The following is a 19,497-nucleotide window of genomic DNA, read 5'->3' as shown; positions in this document are numbered from 1 at the left end:
ACTATTGGATCTTGTAGTCATGGCAGATAATTATCAAATTTTTGGTGACTTTAATATTCACATGGAAAAGTCCACAGACCCACTCCAAAAGGCTTTCGGAGCCATCATTGTCTCAGTGGGTTTTGTCCAACATGTCCCTGGACCTACTCACTGTCACAGTCATACTCTGGACCTAGTTTTGTCCCGTGGAATAAATGTTGTGGATCTTAATGTTTTTCCTCATAATCCTGGCCTATCAGACCACCATTTTATTACATTTGCAATCACAACAAATAATCTGCTCAGACCCCAACCAAGGAGCATCAAAAGTCGTGCTATAAATTCTCGGACAACACAAAGATTCCTAGATGCCCTTACAGACTGCCTCCACCTACCCAAGGAGGTCAGAGGACAAAAATCAGTTAACCACCTAACCGAGGAACTCAATTTAACCTTGCGTAATATCCTAGATGCAGTCGCACCCCTAAAAACAAAAATAATTTGTCATAAGAAACTAGCTCCCTGGTATACTGAAAATACCCGAGCTCTGAAGCTACCAGAAAATTGGAACTGAAATGGTGCTACACCAAACAGGAAGTCTTCCTACTAGCTTGGAAAGACAATACAGTGCAGTATCGAAGAGCCCTTACTGCTGCTCGATCATCCTATTTTTCCAACTTAATTGAGAAAAATGAGAACAATCTCCCAAAAAATGTTGATACTGTTGCAAAGCTAACTAAAAAGCAGCATTCCCCAAGGGAGGATGGCTTTGACTTCAGCAGTGATAAATTCATGAACTTTTTTGACAAAAAGATCATGATTATTAGAAAGCAAATTACGGACTCCTCTTTAAATCTGCGTATTTCTCCAAAGTTCAGTTGTCCTGAGTCTACACAACACTGCCAGGACCTAGGATCAAGGGAGACACTCAAGTTTTTTAATCCTGTATCTCTTGACACATTGATGAAAGTAGTCTTGGTCTCTAAGCCTTCAAGCTGCATACTGGACCCCATTCCAACTAAACTACTGAAAGAGCTGCTTCCTGTGCTTGGCCCTCCTATGTTGAACATAATAAACGGCTCTCTATCCACCGGATGTGTACCAAACTCACTAAAAGTGGCAGTAATAAAGCCTCTTGAAAAAGCCAAATCTTGACCCAGAAAATATTTTAAAAACTAATCGGCCTATATCGAATCTCCCATTCCCCTCAAGAAGTTTTGAAAAAGCTGTTGCGCAGCAACTCACTGCCTTCCTGAACACTAACAATGCATACAGTCTGGTTTTAGACCCCATCTTAGCACTGAGACTGCACTTGTGATGGTGGTAAATGACCTTTTAATGGTATTAGACCGAGGTTCTGCATCTGTCCTCGTGCTCCTAGACCTTAGTGCTGCTTTTGATATCATCAATCGCCACATTCTTTTGGAGAGATTGGAAACCCAAATCGGTCGACACGGACAAGTTCTGGCCTGGTTTAGATCTTATCTGTCGGAAAGATATCAGTTTGTCTCTGTATATGGTTTGTCCTCTGACAAATCAACTGTAAATGTTGGTGTTCCTCAAGGTTCCGTTTTAGGACCACTATTATTATCACTATATATTTTACCTCTTGGTGATGTCATTCGGAAACATAATGTTAACTTTTACTGCTATGCGGATGACACACAGCTGTACATTTCGATGAAACATGGTGAAGCCCCAAAATTGCCCTCCCTGGAAGCCTGTGTTTCAGAGATAAGGAAGTGGATGGCGGCAAATGCTCTACTTTTAAACTCGGGCAAAACAGAGATGCTTGTTCTAAGTTCAAGAAACAAAGAGATCTTCTGTTGAATCTGACAATTCATCTTGATGTCGTCTCAAATAAAACTGTGAAGGACCTCGGCATTACTCTGGACCCTGATCTCTCTTTTGACGAATATATCAAGACTGTTTCAAGGACAGTTTTTTTCCATCTACGTAACATTGCAAAATCAGAAACCTTCTGTCCAGAAATGATGAAGAAAAGTTAATCCATGCTTTTGTCACTTCTAGGTTAGACTACTGCAATGCTCTACTTTCCGGATACCTGGACAAAGCACTAGATAAACTTCAGTTAGTGCTAAATACGGCTGCCATACATACCTAATCAATCGCTATGGTCACAAGACGCAGGCCTCCTTACTGTCCCTAGAATTCTAAGCAAACAGCTGGAGGCAGGGCTTTCTCCTATAGAGCTCCATTTTTATGGAATGGTCTGCCTATCCGTTTGAGAGATGCAGATTCTGTCTCGACTTTTACATTTTTTTGAAGACTCATCTCTTCAGTAGGCCCTATGATTGAGTGTAGTCTGGCCCAAGAGTGTGAAGGTAAATGGAAAGGCACTGGAGCGACGAACCACCCTTGCTGTCTCTGCCTGGCCGGTTCCCCTCTCTCCACTGGGATTCTCTGCCTCAAACCCTATTACAGGGAATGAGTCACAGACTTACTGGTGCTCTTCCATGCCGTCGCTAGGAGTGGTGCATCACTTGAGTGGGTTGAGTCACTGACGTGATCTTCCTGTCCCGGTTGGTGCTTCCCCTCCCTTGGGTTCGTGCCGTGGGGGAGATCTTGCAGGTCAATTCTCGGCCTTGTCTCAGGATAGGAAGTTGGTGGTTGAAGATATCCCTCTAGTGATGTGGGGGCTGTGCTTTGGCAAAGCGGGTGGGGTTATATCCTGCCTCTTTGGCCCTGTCAGGGGGTATCATCGGACGGGTCACAGTGTCTCCCGACCCCTCCTGTCTCAGCCTTCAGTATTTATGCTGCAGTAGTTTATGTGTCGGAGTGCTAGGGTCAGTCTGTTGTATCTGGAGTACTTCTCCTGTCTTATCTGGTGTCCTGTGAAATTTTAAGTATGCTCCCTCTAATTCTCTCTCTCCCTCACATCCCGGAGGACCTGAGCCCTGGGACCATGCCTCACATCGACCTGGCCTGATGACTTGCTGTCCCCAGTCCACCTGGACTTGCTGTTGCTCCAGTTTCAACTGTTCTGCCTGCGGCTATGGAACCCTGACCTGTTCACCGGACGTGCTACCTGTCCCAGACCTGCTGTTTTCGACTCTCTCTCTCTAACGCACCTGCTGTCTCCAACTCTGAATGCTGCTGTGGTGCTGACCTGTTGCACCCTCTACAACCACTGTGATTATTATTATTTAACCCTGCAAGTCATCTATGAACGTTTAAACATCTTGTCCATGTTCTGTTGTAATCTCCACCCGGCACAGCCAGAAGAGGACTGGCCACCCCTCATATCCTGGTTCCTCTCTAGGTTTCTTCCTAGGTTCTGGCCTTTCTAGGGAGTTTTTCCCAGACACCGTGCTTCTACACCTGCATTACTTGCTGTGTGGGGTTTTAGGCTGGGTTTCTGTGTAGCACTTTGTGACATCGGCTGATGTAAAAAGGGCTTTATAAATGAATGTGATTGAATTGATATAATCTGTCCTGTTTTCTAGTCTTTACCTATACAATGAATTCGGAAAGTATTCAGACCCCTTGACTTTTTCCACATTTTGTTACGTCACAGCCTTATTCTAAAATGGATTAAAACAAATAATAATATCCCTCATCAATCTACACAAAATACCCCATAATGACATCACAATACCCCATAATGACAAAGCAAAAACGGGTTTTTAGAAAATGTACCTTTTACTCAGTACTTTGTTGAAGCACCTTTGGCAGCGATTACAGCCTTGAGTCTTCTTGGGTATGACGCTAAATGTTTGGCACACCTGTATTTGGGGAGTTTCTCCCATTCTTCTCTGCAGATCCTCTCAAGCTCTGTCGGGTTAGATGTGGAGCGTCGCTGCACAGCTATTTTCAGTTTTCTCCAGAGATGTTCGATCGGGTTCAAGTCCGGGCTCTGGCTGGGCCACTCAAGGACATTCAGAAACACATCCTGAAGACACTCCTGCATTGTCTTGGCTGTGTGCTTAAGGTCGTTGTCCTGTTGGAACGTGAACCTTTGCCCCAGTCTGAGGTCCTGAGCGCTCTGGAGCAGGTTTTCATCAAGGATCTCTTTTTACTTTGCTCCGTTCATCTTTCCCTCGACCCTGACTAGTCTCCCAGTCCCTGCCGCTGAAAAACATCCCCACACCATGAAGCTGCCACTACCATGCTTCACCATAGGGATGGTGCCTGGCTTCCTCCAGACGTGATGCTTGGCATTCAGGCCAAAGAGTTCAATCTTGGTTTCATCAGACCAGAGAATCTTGTTTCTCATGAGTTTCTTAGAGTCCTTTAGGTGCCTTTTGGCAAACTCCAAGTGGGCTGTCATGTGCCTCTTACTGAGGAGTGGCTTCCGTCCAGCCACTCTACCATAAAGGCCTGATTGGTGGAGTGCTGCAGAGATGGGAGAACCTTCCAGAAGGACAACCATCTCCACAGAGGAACTCTGGAGCTCACTTAAAGTGACCATTGGCTTCTTGGTCACCTCCCTGAACAAGACCATTCTCCCCCGATTGCTCAGTTTGGCTGGGCGGCCAGCTCTAGGAAGAGTCTTGGTGGTTCCAAACTTTTTCCATTTAAGAATGAAGGAGGCCACTTTGTTCTTGAGAACCTTCAATGCTGCAGAATGGTTCTGTCTCGGAGCTCTACGAACAATTCTTACAACCTCATGGTTTACTTTTTACTGTGACAGGCAATTTCAACTCTTGGACCTTATATAGACAGGTGTGTGCCCTTCCAAATCATGTTCAATCAATTGAATTTATCACAGGTGGACTCCAACCAAGTTGTAGAAACATCTGAAGGATGATCAATGGAAACAGGATGCACCTGAGATCAATTTTGAGTCTCATACGAAAGGGTCTAAATGCTTATGTAAATAAGGTATTTATTTTTTTGTTTTTTTCCAAATATGCAAAATTACCTCATACCCTGCACATTGACTGTTGTTTCTTCAGTCAGTACTGGTACACCTGTGTTTATATAGCATTTCACTGTTAGTTATTGTTACTTCATTTTCTGTTATTCATTCCAGTCATTTATTATTATTTTTCTATTATTGCATTTCACTGTATTCTTGGGAAGGGCCCGTTTACCAAGGAAGTCAAGCATTTCACTGTTAGTCTACACCTTAGTCTTACACACTGTTAGTTACACCCAAGGACCCTTCAGTCAGCATTTCACTGTTAGTCTACACCTGTTGTTTTTCAGTCAGCATTTCACTGTTAGTCTACACCTGTTGTTTACCAAGGACCCTTCAGTCAGCATTTCACTGTTAGTCTGTTGTTTACCACCCTTCAGTCAGCATTTCACTGTTAGTCTACACCTGTTGTTTACCAAGGACCCTTCAGTCAGCATTTCACTGTTAGTCTACACCTGTTGTTTACCAAGGACCCTTCAGTCAGCATTTCACTGTTAGTCTACACCTGTTGTTTACCAAGCACCCTTCAGTCAGCATTTCACTGTTAGTCTACACCTGTTGTTTACCAAGGACCCTTCAGTCAGCATTTCACTGTTAGTCTACACCACCAGGACCCTTCAGTCAGCATTTCACTGTTAGTCTACACCTGTTAGTCTACACCTGTTGTTTACCACCCTTCAGTCAGCACCACTGTTAGTCTACACCTGTTGTTTACCAAGGACCCTTCAGTCAGCATTTCACTGTTAGTCTACACCTGTTGTTTACCAAGGACCCTTCAGTCAGCATTTCACTGTTAGTCTACACCTGTTGTTTACCAAGGACCCATCAGTCAGCATTTCACTGTTAGTCTACACCTGTTGTTTACCAAGGACCCTTCAGTCAGCATTTCACTGTTAGTCTACACCTGTTGTTTACCAAGCACCCTTCAGTCAGCATTTCACTGTTAGTCTACACCTGTTGTTTACCAAGGACCCTTCAGTCAGCATTTCACTGTTAGTCTACACCTGTTGTTTACCGAGCATGTGACTAATAAAACATGAATAACATTTTTCAGTGCCATGCCTCTCTTCCTGTACAAATCACAATTGATCAAATACAGTTGAAGAACCTCAGCTGTTCTAGACCTGACAATGTGTCTGAGTAGCAGAACCTCACCTGTTCTGAATCTGACGATGTGTCTGAGTAGTAGAACCATAAAACCTCATATATTCTAGAATGTGTATGGGTAGTAGAACCTCATATGTTCTAGAATGAGTCTGAGTAGTAGAACCTCACCTGTTGTAGAATGTTTGAGTAGTAGAACCATAGAACCTCACCTGTTCTAGAATGTTTGAGTAGTAGAACCATAGAACCTCACTTGTTCTATAATGTTTGAGTAGTAGAACCACAGAACCTCACCTGTTCTATAATGTTTGAGTAGTAGAACCACACCTGTTCTAGAATGTTTGAGTAGTAGAACCATAGAACCTCACTTGTTCTATAATGTTTGAGTAGTAGAACCACAGAACCTCACCTGTTCTATAATGTTTGAGTAGTAGAACCACACCTGTTCTAGAATGTTTGAGTAGTAGAAACATAGAACCTCACCTGTTCTAGACCTGACGAATGTGTCTGTGTAGTAGATGAAGTCTGAGGTGTAGTCCAGGACAATCCACAGAGTTATGTACGTGCTCTGGAGTTCGTTAAAACATGCCCTGTGGGATGACAAATAGTCAACAACCAATGTACAACATTAAACACAACAAACATTCAGCAACAAAAATATATGAGCTTAAATGAAGAAGTAAACTGTACTCTATGAGAACAGACCTGGTCACTAGCATCATCAGGTTGTAGAAGCATGGTGCTGCGATGATGGTTAGCCATCTGTAGTATCTGTCTGCTGATGGGTCCATGATCCAAATCTCTTTCCTGAAACATGACTTCGGATTCATTTTTAAGCAAGCTTTTAAAAATATTTTTCACAGATTGTTCAGTCATCACAAAAGGGCTAGTATTTAATTATGATCAAGTAACAGAATGACCACCATCTTTCATATACTGTTCATTACAATGAACACATTGTTCATGTGTGTTTTGACATTGTAAAATCAATGGCCACAATGGTGACAAAACCCTGGATTTGGTAGTACAAAGGTTTACCCTTGTCTACTGCGTGTGTTCTTACCGACACCCACATAGTGTTACTCTCCCACCCATCCAAACATAATAGAGCTATTTTTCATGTTAATGTAGCATGATGCCGGGTGTGCCTTGTCCTTCACATCTCGGGGCAGACTACCTCATGGACTACCATGATACTTACGAGGTCTATTTTCCGGGCCTCCTGACCATCTAACAAAAATCAAACTGCGGCTCGCTTGGAGTAAGAAGTCATCGTGTATCTCTCTCGGAACCGGGCCGCCTTAGAAAGAGGGTTGGGCCTGTTCGCGGCGCGCTTGTAAGGCTCTGATTGGTTCCAGCAAGTCTTCTACTGTTGTTATTCTCTACAGTTGTCCGGTATCAGTGACTTGTTGCGTCGTCCTGAACAGAACTACAGAGTTTTTTTCTTCTACAATTCGCTCTGGAAGATGCGACTTTGAAGATAGGCTAGCCAGCCATGTTGATGGTTCCCAGTGGGGTGATGAGAGTAGTGTAATACGATGGTTTGAACACAGTAGTAGAATGACCCCACGTTCTGTTAGAAATATTGTTCCAGTACTTTAGAATCTGTTAGAGTTTCGACGGGGAAAAGTATTTTGAAACAAAGCATATTCCTTTGGTGAATTTGGAGAGGGATACCTGAATCTTCTCTGTTTGATTTACAACAGGGCGTGAGTTGTTAGCCCCCACCAGTTCCCTCCTCCCCCCTCTGCAGGTGAGAGGGGGTCTGGTTGAAGTCCTTCATTGCAAACCTGACCTGACCTATCGGGATCCTCACAGGACAGTCATGACACTGGAGAGACCTGAAAAAAATCTGTGCAGCGACGCTCCCCATCAAACCTGACAGAGATTGAGAGGATCTGCAAATAAGGGTGTGCCAAGCTTGAAGCAGCATACCAAAGAAGACTCGAGGTTGTAATCACTGCCAAAGGTGCTTCAACAAAGTACTGAGTAAAGGGTCTGAATACTCATGTTAATGTGATATTTGCAAACATTTCTAAAAACCTGTTTTTGCTTTACCATTATGGGGTATTGTGATGTCATTATGGGGTATTGTGATGTCATTATGGGGTATTGTGATGTCATTATGGGGTATTGTGATGTCATTATGGGGTATTGTGATGTCATTATGGGGTATTGTGATGTCATTACGGGGTATTGTGTGTAGATTGATGGGGAAATAAAACAATCCATAAGAACTAGGCTGTAACGTAACAAAATGTTTAAAAGTCAAGGGGTCTGAATACTTTCCGAATGCTCTGTATATGTGTAATTGATAGATGTTTCTAGAGACAATATCTCTCTCTTCATCACTCAATACCTAGGTTTACCTCCACTGTATTCACATACTACCATACCTTTGTCTGTACATTATACCTTGATGCTATTTTACCGCCCCCAGAAACCTCCTTTTACTCTATGTTCCAGACGTTCTAGACGACCAATTCTCATAGCTTTTAGCCGTACCCTTATTCTACTCCTCCTATGTTCCTCTGGGGATGTAGAGGTGAATCCAGGCCCTGCAGTGCCTAGCTCCACTCCTATTCCCCAGGCGCTCTCTTTTGACGACTTCTGTAACCGTAATAGCCTTGGTTTCATGCACGTTAACATTAGAGGCCTCCTCCCTAAGTTCGTTCTATTCACTGCTTTAGCACACTCTGCCAACCCGGATGTTCTAGCTGTGTCTGAATCCTGGCTTAGGAAGACCACCAAAAATTCAGAAATTTTAATTCCAAACTACAACATTTTCAGACAACATAGAACTGCCAAAGGGGGCGGTGTTGCAATCTACTGCAAAGATAGCCTGCAGAGTTCTGTCCTACTATCCAGGTCTGTACCCAAACAATTTGAACTTCTACTTTTAAAAATCCACCTCTCTAAAAACAAGTCTCTCACCGTTGCCGCCTGCTATAGACCACCCTCTGCCCCCAGCTGTGCTCTGGACACCATATGTGAACTGATTGCCCCCATCTATCTTCAGAGTTCGTGCTGCTAGACGACCTAAACTGGAACATGCTTAACACCCCAGCCATCCTACAATCTAAACTTGATGCCCTCAATCTCACACAAATTATCAATGAACCTACCAGGTACCTCCCCAAAGCCTTAAACACGGGCACCCTCATAGATATCATCCTAACCAACTTCCCCTCTAAATACACCTCTGCTGTCTTCAACCAAGATCTCAGCGATCACTGCCTCATTGCCTGCATCTGTAATGGGTCAGCGGTCAAACGACCTCCACTCATCACTGTAAAACGCTCCCTGAAACACTTCTGCGAGCAGGCCTTTCTAATCGACCTGGCCGGGGTATCCTGGAAGGATATTGATCTCAAACCGTCAGTAGAGGATGCCTGGTTATTTTTTTTAAATGCCTTCCTAACCATCTTAAATAAACATGCCCCATTCAAGAAATGTAGAACCAGGAACAGATATAGCCCTTGTTTCTCCCCAGACCTGACTGCCCTTAACCAACACAAAAACATCCTATGGCGTTCTGCATTAGCATCAAACAGCCCCCGTGATATGCAGCTGTTCAGGGAAGCTAGAAACCATTATACACAGGCAGTTAGAAAAGCCAAGGCTAGCTTTTTCAAGCAGAAATTTGCTTCCTGCAACACTAACTCAAAAAAGTTCTGGGACACTGTAAAATCCATGGAGAATAAGAACACCTCCTCCCAGCTGCCCACTGCACTGAAGATAGGAAACACTGTCACCACTGATAAATCCACCATAATTGAGAATTTCAATAAGCATTTTTCTACGGCTGGCCATGCTTTCCACCTGGCTACTCCTACCCCGGTCAACAGCACTGCACCCCCAACAGCAACTCGCCCAAGCCTTCCCCATTTCTCCTTCTCCCAAATCCATTCAGCTGATGTTCTGAAAGAGCTGCAAAATCTGGACCCCTACAAATCAGCCAGGCTAGACAATCTGGACCCTTTCTTTCTAAAAGTATCTGCCGAAATTGTTGCCACCCCTATTACTAGCCTGTTCAACCTCTCTTTCGTGTCGTCTGAGATTCCCAAAGATTGGAAAGCAGCTGCGGTCATCCCCCTCTTCAAAGGGGGGGACACTCTTGACCCAAACTGCTACAGACCTATATCTATCCTACCGTGCCTTTCTAAGATCTTCGAGTCAACAAACAACAAACAGATTACTGACCATTTCGAATCTCACCATACCTTCTCTGCTATGCAATCTGGTTTCAGAGCTGGTCATGGGTGCACCTCAGCCACGCTCAAGGTCCTAAACGATATCTTAACCGCCATCGATAAGAAACATTACTGTGCAGCCGTATTCATTGATCTGGCCAAGGCTTTCGACTCTGTCAATCACCACATCCTCATCAGCAGACTCGACAGCCTTGGTTTCTCAAATGATTGCCTCGCCTGGTTCACCAACTACTTCTCTGATAGAGTTCAGTGTGTCAAATCGGAGGGTCTGCTGTCCGGACCTCTGGCAGTCTCTATGGGGGTGCCACAGGGTTCAATTCTTGGACCGACTCTCTTCTCTGTATACATCAATGAGGTCGCTCTTGCTGCTGGTGAGTCTCTGATCCACCTCTACGCAGACGACACCATTCTGTATACTTCCGGCCCTTCTTTGGACACTGTGTTAACAACCCTCCAGGCAAGCTTCAATGCCATACAACTCTCCTTCCCTGGCCTCCAATTGCTCTTAAAATACAAGTAAAACTAAATGCATGCTCTTCAACTGATCGCTACCTGCACCTACCCGCCTGTCCAACATCACTACTCTGGACGGCTCTGACTTAGAATACGTGGACAACTACAAATACTTAGGTGTCTGGTTAGACTGTAAACTCTCCTTCCAGACCCATATCAAACATCTCCAATCCAAAGTTAAATCTAGAATTGGCTTCCTATTTCGCAACAAAGCATCCTTCACTCATGCTGCCAAACATACCCTTGTAAAACTGACCATCCTACCAATCCTCGACTTTGGCGATGTCATTTACAAAATAGCCTCCAATACCCTACTCAACAAATTGGATGCAGTCTATCACAGTGCAATCCGTTTTGTCACCAAAGCCCCATATACTACCCACCATTGCGACCTGTGCGCTCTCGTTGGCTGGCCCTCGCTTCATACTCGTCCCCAAACCCACTGGCTCCATGTCATCTACAAGACCCTGCTAGGTAAAGTCCCCCTTATCTCAGCTCGCTGGTCACCATAGCATCTCCCACCTGTAGCACACGCTCCAGCAGGTATATCTCTCTAGTCACCCCCAAAACCAATTCTTTCTTTGGCCGCCTCTCCTTCCAGTTCTCTGCTGCCAATGACTGGAACGAACTACAAAAATCTCTGAAACTGGAAACACTTATCTCCCTCACTAGCTTTATTAAGCACCAACTGTCAGAGTAGCTCACAGATTACTGCACCTGTACATAGCCCACCTATAATTTAGCCCAAACAACTACCTCTTTCCCAACTGTATTTAATTTTTATTTATTTATTTATTTTGCTCCTTTGCACCCCATTATTTTTATTTCTACTTTGCACATTCTTCCATTGCAAAACTACCATTCCAGTGTTTTACTTGCTATATTGTATTTACTTTGCCACCATGGCCTTTTTTGCCTTTATCTCCCTTATCTCACCTCATTTGCTCACATCGTATATAGACTTGTTTCTACTGTATTATTGACTGTATGTTTGTTTTACTCCATGTGTAACTCTGTGTCGTTGTATCTGTCGAACTGCTTTGCTTTATCTTGGCCAGGTCGCAATTGTAAATGAGAACTTGTTCTCAACTTGCCTACCTGGTTAAATAAAGGTGAAATAAAATAAAATGAAAAAATAAAGATGCGCACACACACACACCACACACACACACACCACACACACACACACCACACACACAAAAACACTTAAAAACATTAACATGTAGTGTATGTAAATTGTAAAGCATTTTGTCTCTAATGTCTTTTTCGTTATGTGTCGGACCACAGTAAGACTAGCTGTTGCCATTGGCATCGACTAATGGGGATCCTAATAAATCCAAATCAAACTGTTGCCACAAAGTTAGATGCACAGATCGTCTAGAATGTCATTGTATGCTGTAGCGTTAAGAGTTCCCTTCACTGGAACTAAGGGGCCCGACCCATGAAAAACAGCCCCAGACCATTATTCCTCCTCCACCAAACTTTACAGTTGGCACTATGCATTCCGGCAGGTAGCGTTCTCCTGGCATCTGCCAAACCCAGATTCGTCCGTCGGACTACCAGATGGTGAAGCATGATTCATCACTCCAGAGAACACGTTTCAACTGCTCCAGAGTCTAATGGCGGCGAGCTTTACACCACTCCACCCGACGCTTGGCATTGCACATGGTGATCTTAGGCTTGTGTGCGGCTACTTGGCCATGGAAACCCATTTCATGAAGCTACATATGAACAGTTCTTGTGCTGACGTTGCTTCCAGAGGCATTTTTGGAACTCGGTATTGTATGTTGCAACCGATAGACAGATGCGATACACGCTTCAGTACTCGGTGGTCCTGTTCTGTGAGCCTGTGTGGCCTACCACTTTGTGGCTGAGCCGTTGTTGCTCCTAGATGTTTCCACTTCACAATAACAGCACTTACAGTTGACCGGGACAGCTCTAGCAGGGCAGAAATTTGACAAACTGACTTGTTGGAAAGGTGGCATCTTATGACGGTGCCACATAGAAAGCCACTGAGCTGCTCAGGAAGGCCATTCCAAAGCCAATGTTTGTCTATGGAGATTGCATGGCTGTGTGATTGATTTTATACACCTGTCAGCCAAATCCACTCATTGGAAGGGGTGTTCATATACAGTACTTTGTATATGTAATGTATATTTTGGGCATGTAGTGTATATTTTGGTAATGTAGTGTATATTTTGGTATATTTTGGTCATGTAGTGTATATATTGGTCATGTAGTGTATATATTGGTCATGTAGTGTATATTTTGGTCATGTAGTGTATATTTTGGTCATGTAGTGTATATATTGGTTATGTAGTGTATATTTTGGTTATGTAGTGTATATATTGGGCATGTAGTGTATATTTTGGGCATGTAGTGTATATTTTGGGCATGTAGTGTATATTTTGGTATATTTTGGTCATGTAGTGTATATTTTGGTAATGTAGTGTATATTTTGGTATATTTTGGTCATGTAGTGTATATATTGGTCATGTAGTGTATATATTGGTCATGTAGTGTATATTTTGGTCATGTAGTGTATATTTTGGTCATGTAGTGTATATATTGGTTATGTAGTGTATATTTTGGTTATGTAGTGTATATATTGGTCATGTAGTGTATATATTGGTCATGTAGTGTATATATTGGTCATGTAGTGTATATATTGGTCATGTAGTGTATATTTTGGTCATGTAGTGTATATATTGGTCATGTAGTGTATATATTGGTCATGTAGTGTATATATTGGTCATGTAGTGTATATATTGGTCATGTAGTGTATATATTGGTCATGTAGTGTATATATTGGTCATGTAGTGTATATATTGGTCATGTAGTGTATATATTGGTCATGTAGTGTATATATTGGTCATGTAGTGTATATATTGGTCATGTAGTGTATATTGGTTATGTAGTGTATATATTGGTCATGTAGTGTATATATTGGTCATGTAGTGTATATATTGGTCATGTAGTGTATATATTGGTCATGTAGTGTATATATTGGTCATATAGTGTATATATTGGTCATGTAGTGTATATATTGGTCATGTAGTGTATATATTGGTCATGTAGTGTATATATTGGTCATGTAGTGTATATATTGGTCATATAGTGTATATATTGGTCATGTAGTGTATATATTGGTCATGTAGTGTATATTGGTCATGTAGTGTATATATTGGTCATGTAGTGTATATATTGGTCATGTAGTGTATATATTGGTCATGTAGTGTATATATTGGTCATGTAGTGTATATATTGGTCATGTAGTGTATATATTGGTCATGTAGTGTATATATTGGTCATGTAGTGTATATATTGGTCATGTAGTGTATATATTGGTCATGTAGTGTATATATTGGTCATGTAGTGTATATATTGGTTATGTAATGTATATATTGGTTATGTAGTGTATATATTGGTTATGTAGTGTATATATTGGTCATGTAGTGTATATATTGGTCATGTAGTGTATATATTGGTCATGTAGTGTATATATTGGTTATGTAGTGTATATATTGGTCATGTAGTGTCTGCTGAAATATGGAAGTGCAGGACATACAACAGCCCTGCAGGTGGCAGAACCACTCCTGTTTATGTTCACCATCCAGTTCACTCCTCATGAGTCTAATGTAATATTTACATAAATATGAAACAGTATAGTTCAACCGTTCACTGAATGTTGAATAAGGAGTAGAAGTTTTATTCTTAATGCAATCCTATTTTTCTTTCTACTCTTAGATGTATATATTTCAGATACGCTATAACCAGTATAATCACCATCAGTACTGTCCATAATGCATTCTAAATATGGACTTCTTTATAGTTTACCATGACCTCATACTATATGTGGTCCATACAATCCTAATCAGGTTCTCTCAAATAATAATGTGTCTTATCATTCTAAAGCTGCAATGATACTGAAATCCAACTGGAGCAAATACATACCAAGGCGACTATTGACAGAGCAGAGGGTCTTACGATCCATGGTCATACATATATATATTTGTTATTATTATTTTACAATGACGGCCTAAACCGGCCAAACCCGGATGACACTGGGCCAATTGTGTGCGCCGCCCTATGGGACTCCCAATCACGGCCGGTTGTGATACACCCTGGAATCAAACCAGGGTCTGTAGTGACACTTCTAACACTGAGATGCAGTGCCTTAGACCGCTCCCCGAGTGCTTATCTTCAATCGAAGTCGGAAGTTTACAAATATTTGGCAAATATTACTATTGCTATGATGAAGGTGATTGAGGGGAAGGTACAGTTGAAGTCAGATTACATACACTTAGGTTGGAGTCATTACATCTCGTTTTTCAACCACTACACAAATGTCTTGTTAACAAACTATAGTTTTGGCAAGTCGGTTAGGCAAGTCTACTTTGTGCATGACACAAGTCATTTTTCCAACAATTGTTTATAGACCGATTATTTCACTTATAATTCACTGTATCAGAGGTTTACATACACTAAGTTGACTGCTTTTAAACCGCTTGGAAAATTCCAGATAATGATGTCGTGGCTTTTTAAGCTTCTGATAGGCTAATTGACATCATTTGAGTCAATTGGAGGTGTACCTGTGGATGTATTTCAAGGCCTACCTTCAAACTCAGTGTCTCTTTGCTTGACATCATGGGAAAATCAAAAGAAATCAGCCAAGACCTCAGAAAAAAATTGTAGACCTCCACAAGTCTGGTTGATCCTTGGGAGCAATTTCCTAACGCCTGAAGGTACCACGTTCATCTGTAAAAACAATAGTACTCAAGTATAAACACCATGGGACCACGCAGCCGTCATATCGCTCAGGAAGGAGATGCATTCTGTCTCCTAGAGATGAACGTACTTTGGTGCGAAAAGTGCAAATCAATCCCAGAACAACAGAAAAGGACCTTGTGAAAATGCTGGAGGAAACAGGTACAAAAGTATCTATATCCACAGTAAAACGAGTCCTATATCGACATAACCTGAAACGCCGCTCAACAAGGAAGAAGCCACTGCTCCAAAACCGCCATAAACATGCCAGACTACGGTTTGCAACTGCACATAGGGACAAAGATCGTACTTTTTTGAGAAATGTTCTCTGGTCTGATGAAACAAAAATAGAACTGTTTGGCCATAATGACCATCCTTATGTTTGGAGGAAAAGGGGGAGGCTTGCAAGCCGAAGAACACCATCCCCACCGTGAAGCACGGGGGTGGCAGCATCATGTTGTGAGGGTGCTTTGCTGCAGGAGGGACTGGTGCAATTCACAAAATATATGGCATCATGAGGCAGTAAAATTATGTTGTTATATTGAAGCAACATCAGTCAGGAAGTTAAAAAGCTTGGTCGCAAATGGGTCTTCCAGATGGACAATGACCCCAAGCATACGTCCAAAGTTGTGGCAAAATGGCTTTTTTTGTATTTATTTTTTTATTTCACCTTCATTTAAACAGGTAGGCCAGTTGAGAACAAGTTCTCATTTAAAACTGTGACCTGGCTAAGATAAAGCAAAGCAGTGTGACAAAAACAACAACACAGATTTACACATGGAATGTATCTTGGCCAGGTTGCAGTTGTAAATGAGAACCTATTCTCAACTGGCCTCAACTGGCCTACCTGGGTGGTCGTGGTGGAATCGGATGGGCTCCGTGTTGGCAGTAAAAGGGGTCCAGGCCAATTGGCAAAATATGTATTGTAGCCCAAGCAGTGGCTGATGGACCTCTTCAGCTAGCTGGGAGATGGGCCTACCACGAGTCGAGTTCCAGGCTCACTGGTGCTTGCTTCTGGACAGAGACGTTAGCCAGGGGGGTAGCCACTCGGATAGAAGCTAGCTAGATGCAATGATTCAGGTGAAAAGGTTCAGATCTTGCGGTAGGAAACAGGAGATGGAGAACGAGCAGTTCGGTATGCTCTGGGTTGAAACGTGCTGTGCAGACTGGCAGGACTTGATCAGGCTAAGGTTAGCTGATTACCGCTAGCAGTGGCTAACTGACTATTAGCTAGCAGCTAGTTAGCTGGCTAGCCTCTGTTGGGGGTTCCGGTTCTAAAGTTTAGAAAATACCAGATCCGTACCACATTGGGGGAGGCGGGTTGCAGGAGATTGTTGAAACTGAGGTAAAAATAATAATAATAATATTCAGAATTCCAGTGTCCAGTATAAACTAGTATCGGAGGCTACTTCCTACTTTCTACTTTCTCTCTATAGAGCTACTTCTATTCTAGTTCCACTTACTCATCTTCACATGTATATTAAAGGATATTCTAAGTTAGAACTCTTCGGTTTGTTTTCATTGAACCATTTTTTGTACAAGTTAGACCCGCTGAGATCAGAACATCTCTTTTGAAAGAAGACAACGTTTTTCATTGAGCATAGAGTGGCAAACTTCCGTGAATTTTCCCCAAATTACCAAATTTCCCGTAAATAACGGTTTGGGTTCCAAGACTCCCAGAATAAACAGGAAGTCCAGAATTCCTCCAATCGGGATTTCTGCAAAAATCAGGGAATTTTGAAAACATTCAGGAAATTTTGCAACCCCAGTTGACCATCCCCATCTCTAGTCCAGACTTACTTCCTCTTGCGGACTCTGTCGGGGTATCCCAGTGACTGTGCGTTGCTCTCTCTGCTGGAGGCCTCTTTGAGCTCAGGGCCCCTGAAGCGTTCCAGAAAGGAGTCTGGTCTCTCCACCTCATGGTGCATCTTGTGAGAGGCCCAGGTCCGCAGCATGAACAGGAAGTGAGAGAGCCTAGACGATCAGAGAAAACAACACACAGGTTGTGACCAAGAGAATCAGGAGCGGATGACTTTGCATGATGTGAAACTGACAATGGACAAGCAACAAGTGACGATGGACAAGCAACAAGTGACAAGCAACAAGTGACGATGGACTGAATGTTATGGGTGAGATGGTGCAATGCTGTGAGGTGGGATATACCTGGCCAGGGCACCTGACCCTGTAAAGGAATCTCTGTGAGACTCTGTGTGTCTGCTGGTTAACACAGAGACAGCACCCTGAACCTCTGACAATGTGTCTTCACACTCTGAGTTGGCCCTGAGAGAGAGAGAGAGAGAGAGAGAGAGAGACAATCCACAAGGACGCTGTGAGAGTCACAATCCACAAGGATGCTGACAACAGACAGCTGGCATTGGATTGAGACAGCCTGTTTGTTCCTAGCCTGACTGTAGCTAGATCATTGGATTGAGACAGCCTGTTTGTTCCTAGCCTGACTGTAGCTAGATCATTGGATTGAGACAGCCTGTTTGTTCCTAGCCTGACTGTAGCTAGATCATTGGATTGAGACAGCCTGTGTGTTCCTAGCCTGACTGTAGCTAGATCATTGGATTGAGACAGCCTGTGTGTTCCTAGCCTGACTGTAGCTAGATCATTGGATTGAGACAGCCTGTTTGTTCCTAGCCTGACTGTAGCTAGATCATTGGATTGAGACAGCCTGTGTGTTCCTAGCCTGACTGTAGCTAGATCATTGGATTGAGACAGCCTGTGTGTTCCTAGCCTGACTGTAGCTAGATCATTGGATTGGGGCAGCCTGTGTGTTCCTAGCCTGACTGTAGCTAGATCATTGGATTGGGGCAGCCTGTGTGTTCCTAGCCTGACTGTAGCTAGATCATTGGATTGAGACAGCCTGTTTGTTCCTAGCCTGACTGTAGCTAGATCATTGGATTGAGACAGCCTGTTTGTTCCTAGCCTGACTGTAGCTAGATCATTGGATTGGGGCAGCCTGTGTGTTCCTAGCCTGACTGTAGCTAGATCATTGGATTGGGGCAGCCTGTGTGTTCCTAGCCTGACTGTAGCTAGATCATTGGATTGGGGCAGCCTGTGTGTTCCTAGCCTGACTGTAGCTAGATCATTGGATTGAGACAGCCTGTTTGTTCCTAGCCTGACTGTAGCTAGATCATTGGATTGAGACAGCCTGTTTGTTCCTAGCCTGACTGTAGCTAGATCATTGGATTGGGGCAGCCTGTGTGTTCCTAGCCTGAATGCCTATCTGTTTGTGCTATCATGCCAAATCCGTGTTACTCGTTGTCAAAGCCAGACAATAAGCAATGGAGTCTTGACTTGTCACCTGGAGGTTCCGTTCTCGATGGAGTCCAGGTCATCATCGGACGTGCCGAGAAGCGGCTGTTGCCTGGTCGTTGCCGGGTAGGACTGGTCTGTGCAGATCTTTGCCATGTTGACTTCTCAGGCCTTGCTGGCCAGGGGACTCCACACTCTGATAAAAAAAACACTGTAAGAGGTAAGAGGTTAGCCAATCAGTGATCAGGATATAGGCCCTTAAAAAGATGCATAGGCAACCAGGATTTCTGGATGACCTGGACGTTTTGGAAAAGTAACCCCTAATTTTGAAACCTTAACCCTGCATCTGAATGTAACGGACAGCTAGGCATTTATCTCTTATGTCTGTGAATGGTTCCATTCATTCATCAGTCTTTCAATGGTCTTTTCTATAAATCCCTTGAGACTAAAATATCAAGGACAAGCAGTGCGTCTGTCTATACAGAAGCTGCTAGTTGTAATGAAAGCGAGACCTGTATGGTTTTGGAAGGTGTGTCGTCACTACGATCCAGTCACTCCATCACGAGATCCAATCAGATGCTAGGCTGTAGACAATGTGACAACACAGGATCAGTCCTCCGACCCTCTGACAGATCACTAATGCAGTTTTAAAATATCCGGTAGGCTGCTGTATGTGAGGCACTGTGGGTAGGCACTCTGGGTAAGCACTGTGGGTAGGCTATGTGGGTAGGCACTGTGGGTAGGCACTATGGGTAGGAACTGTGGGGAGGCTGCTGT

At 43.2% G+C, this 19,497-nt stretch overlaps 1 protein-coding gene across 1 annotated transcript in view; it reads right to left on the bottom strand.

Annotated features, from left to right (window-relative positions):
* Positions 1–18,916, bottom strand: part of LOC112251669 (cyclic nucleotide-gated cation channel alpha-3-like) — a 29,505-nt gene extending 10,589 nt beyond the window's left edge. The window contains exons 1-6 of the mRNA XM_024422630.2: positions 18,770–18,916; positions 17,623–17,739; positions 17,260–17,433; positions 7,163–7,171; positions 6,671–6,772; positions 6,449–6,555 (exon numbers count right to left, since the gene is read on the bottom strand). Coding sequence (XP_024278398.2) covers positions 6,449–6,555; positions 6,671–6,772; positions 7,163–7,171; positions 17,260–17,433; positions 17,623–17,739; positions 18,770–18,876 — 616 coding nt within the window. The 5' untranslated portion in view covers positions 18,877–18,916. The remainder of the gene's footprint in view (positions 1–6,448; positions 6,556–6,670; positions 6,773–7,162; positions 7,172–17,259; positions 17,434–17,622; positions 17,740–18,769) is intronic.
* Between the last annotated feature and the right edge of the window lie 581 nt (positions 18,917–19,497).

The sequence above is a fragment of the Oncorhynchus tshawytscha genome, linkage group LG05 (assembly GCF_018296145.1).
Source record: "Oncorhynchus tshawytscha isolate Ot180627B linkage group LG05, Otsh_v2.0, whole genome shotgun sequence".
Classification (NCBI taxonomy): domain Eukaryota; kingdom Metazoa; phylum Chordata; class Actinopteri; order Salmoniformes; family Salmonidae; genus Oncorhynchus; species Oncorhynchus tshawytscha.
Note: the sequence above shows the minus strand (reverse complement) of the source record. Positions and strands in the feature narration are given on the sequence as shown.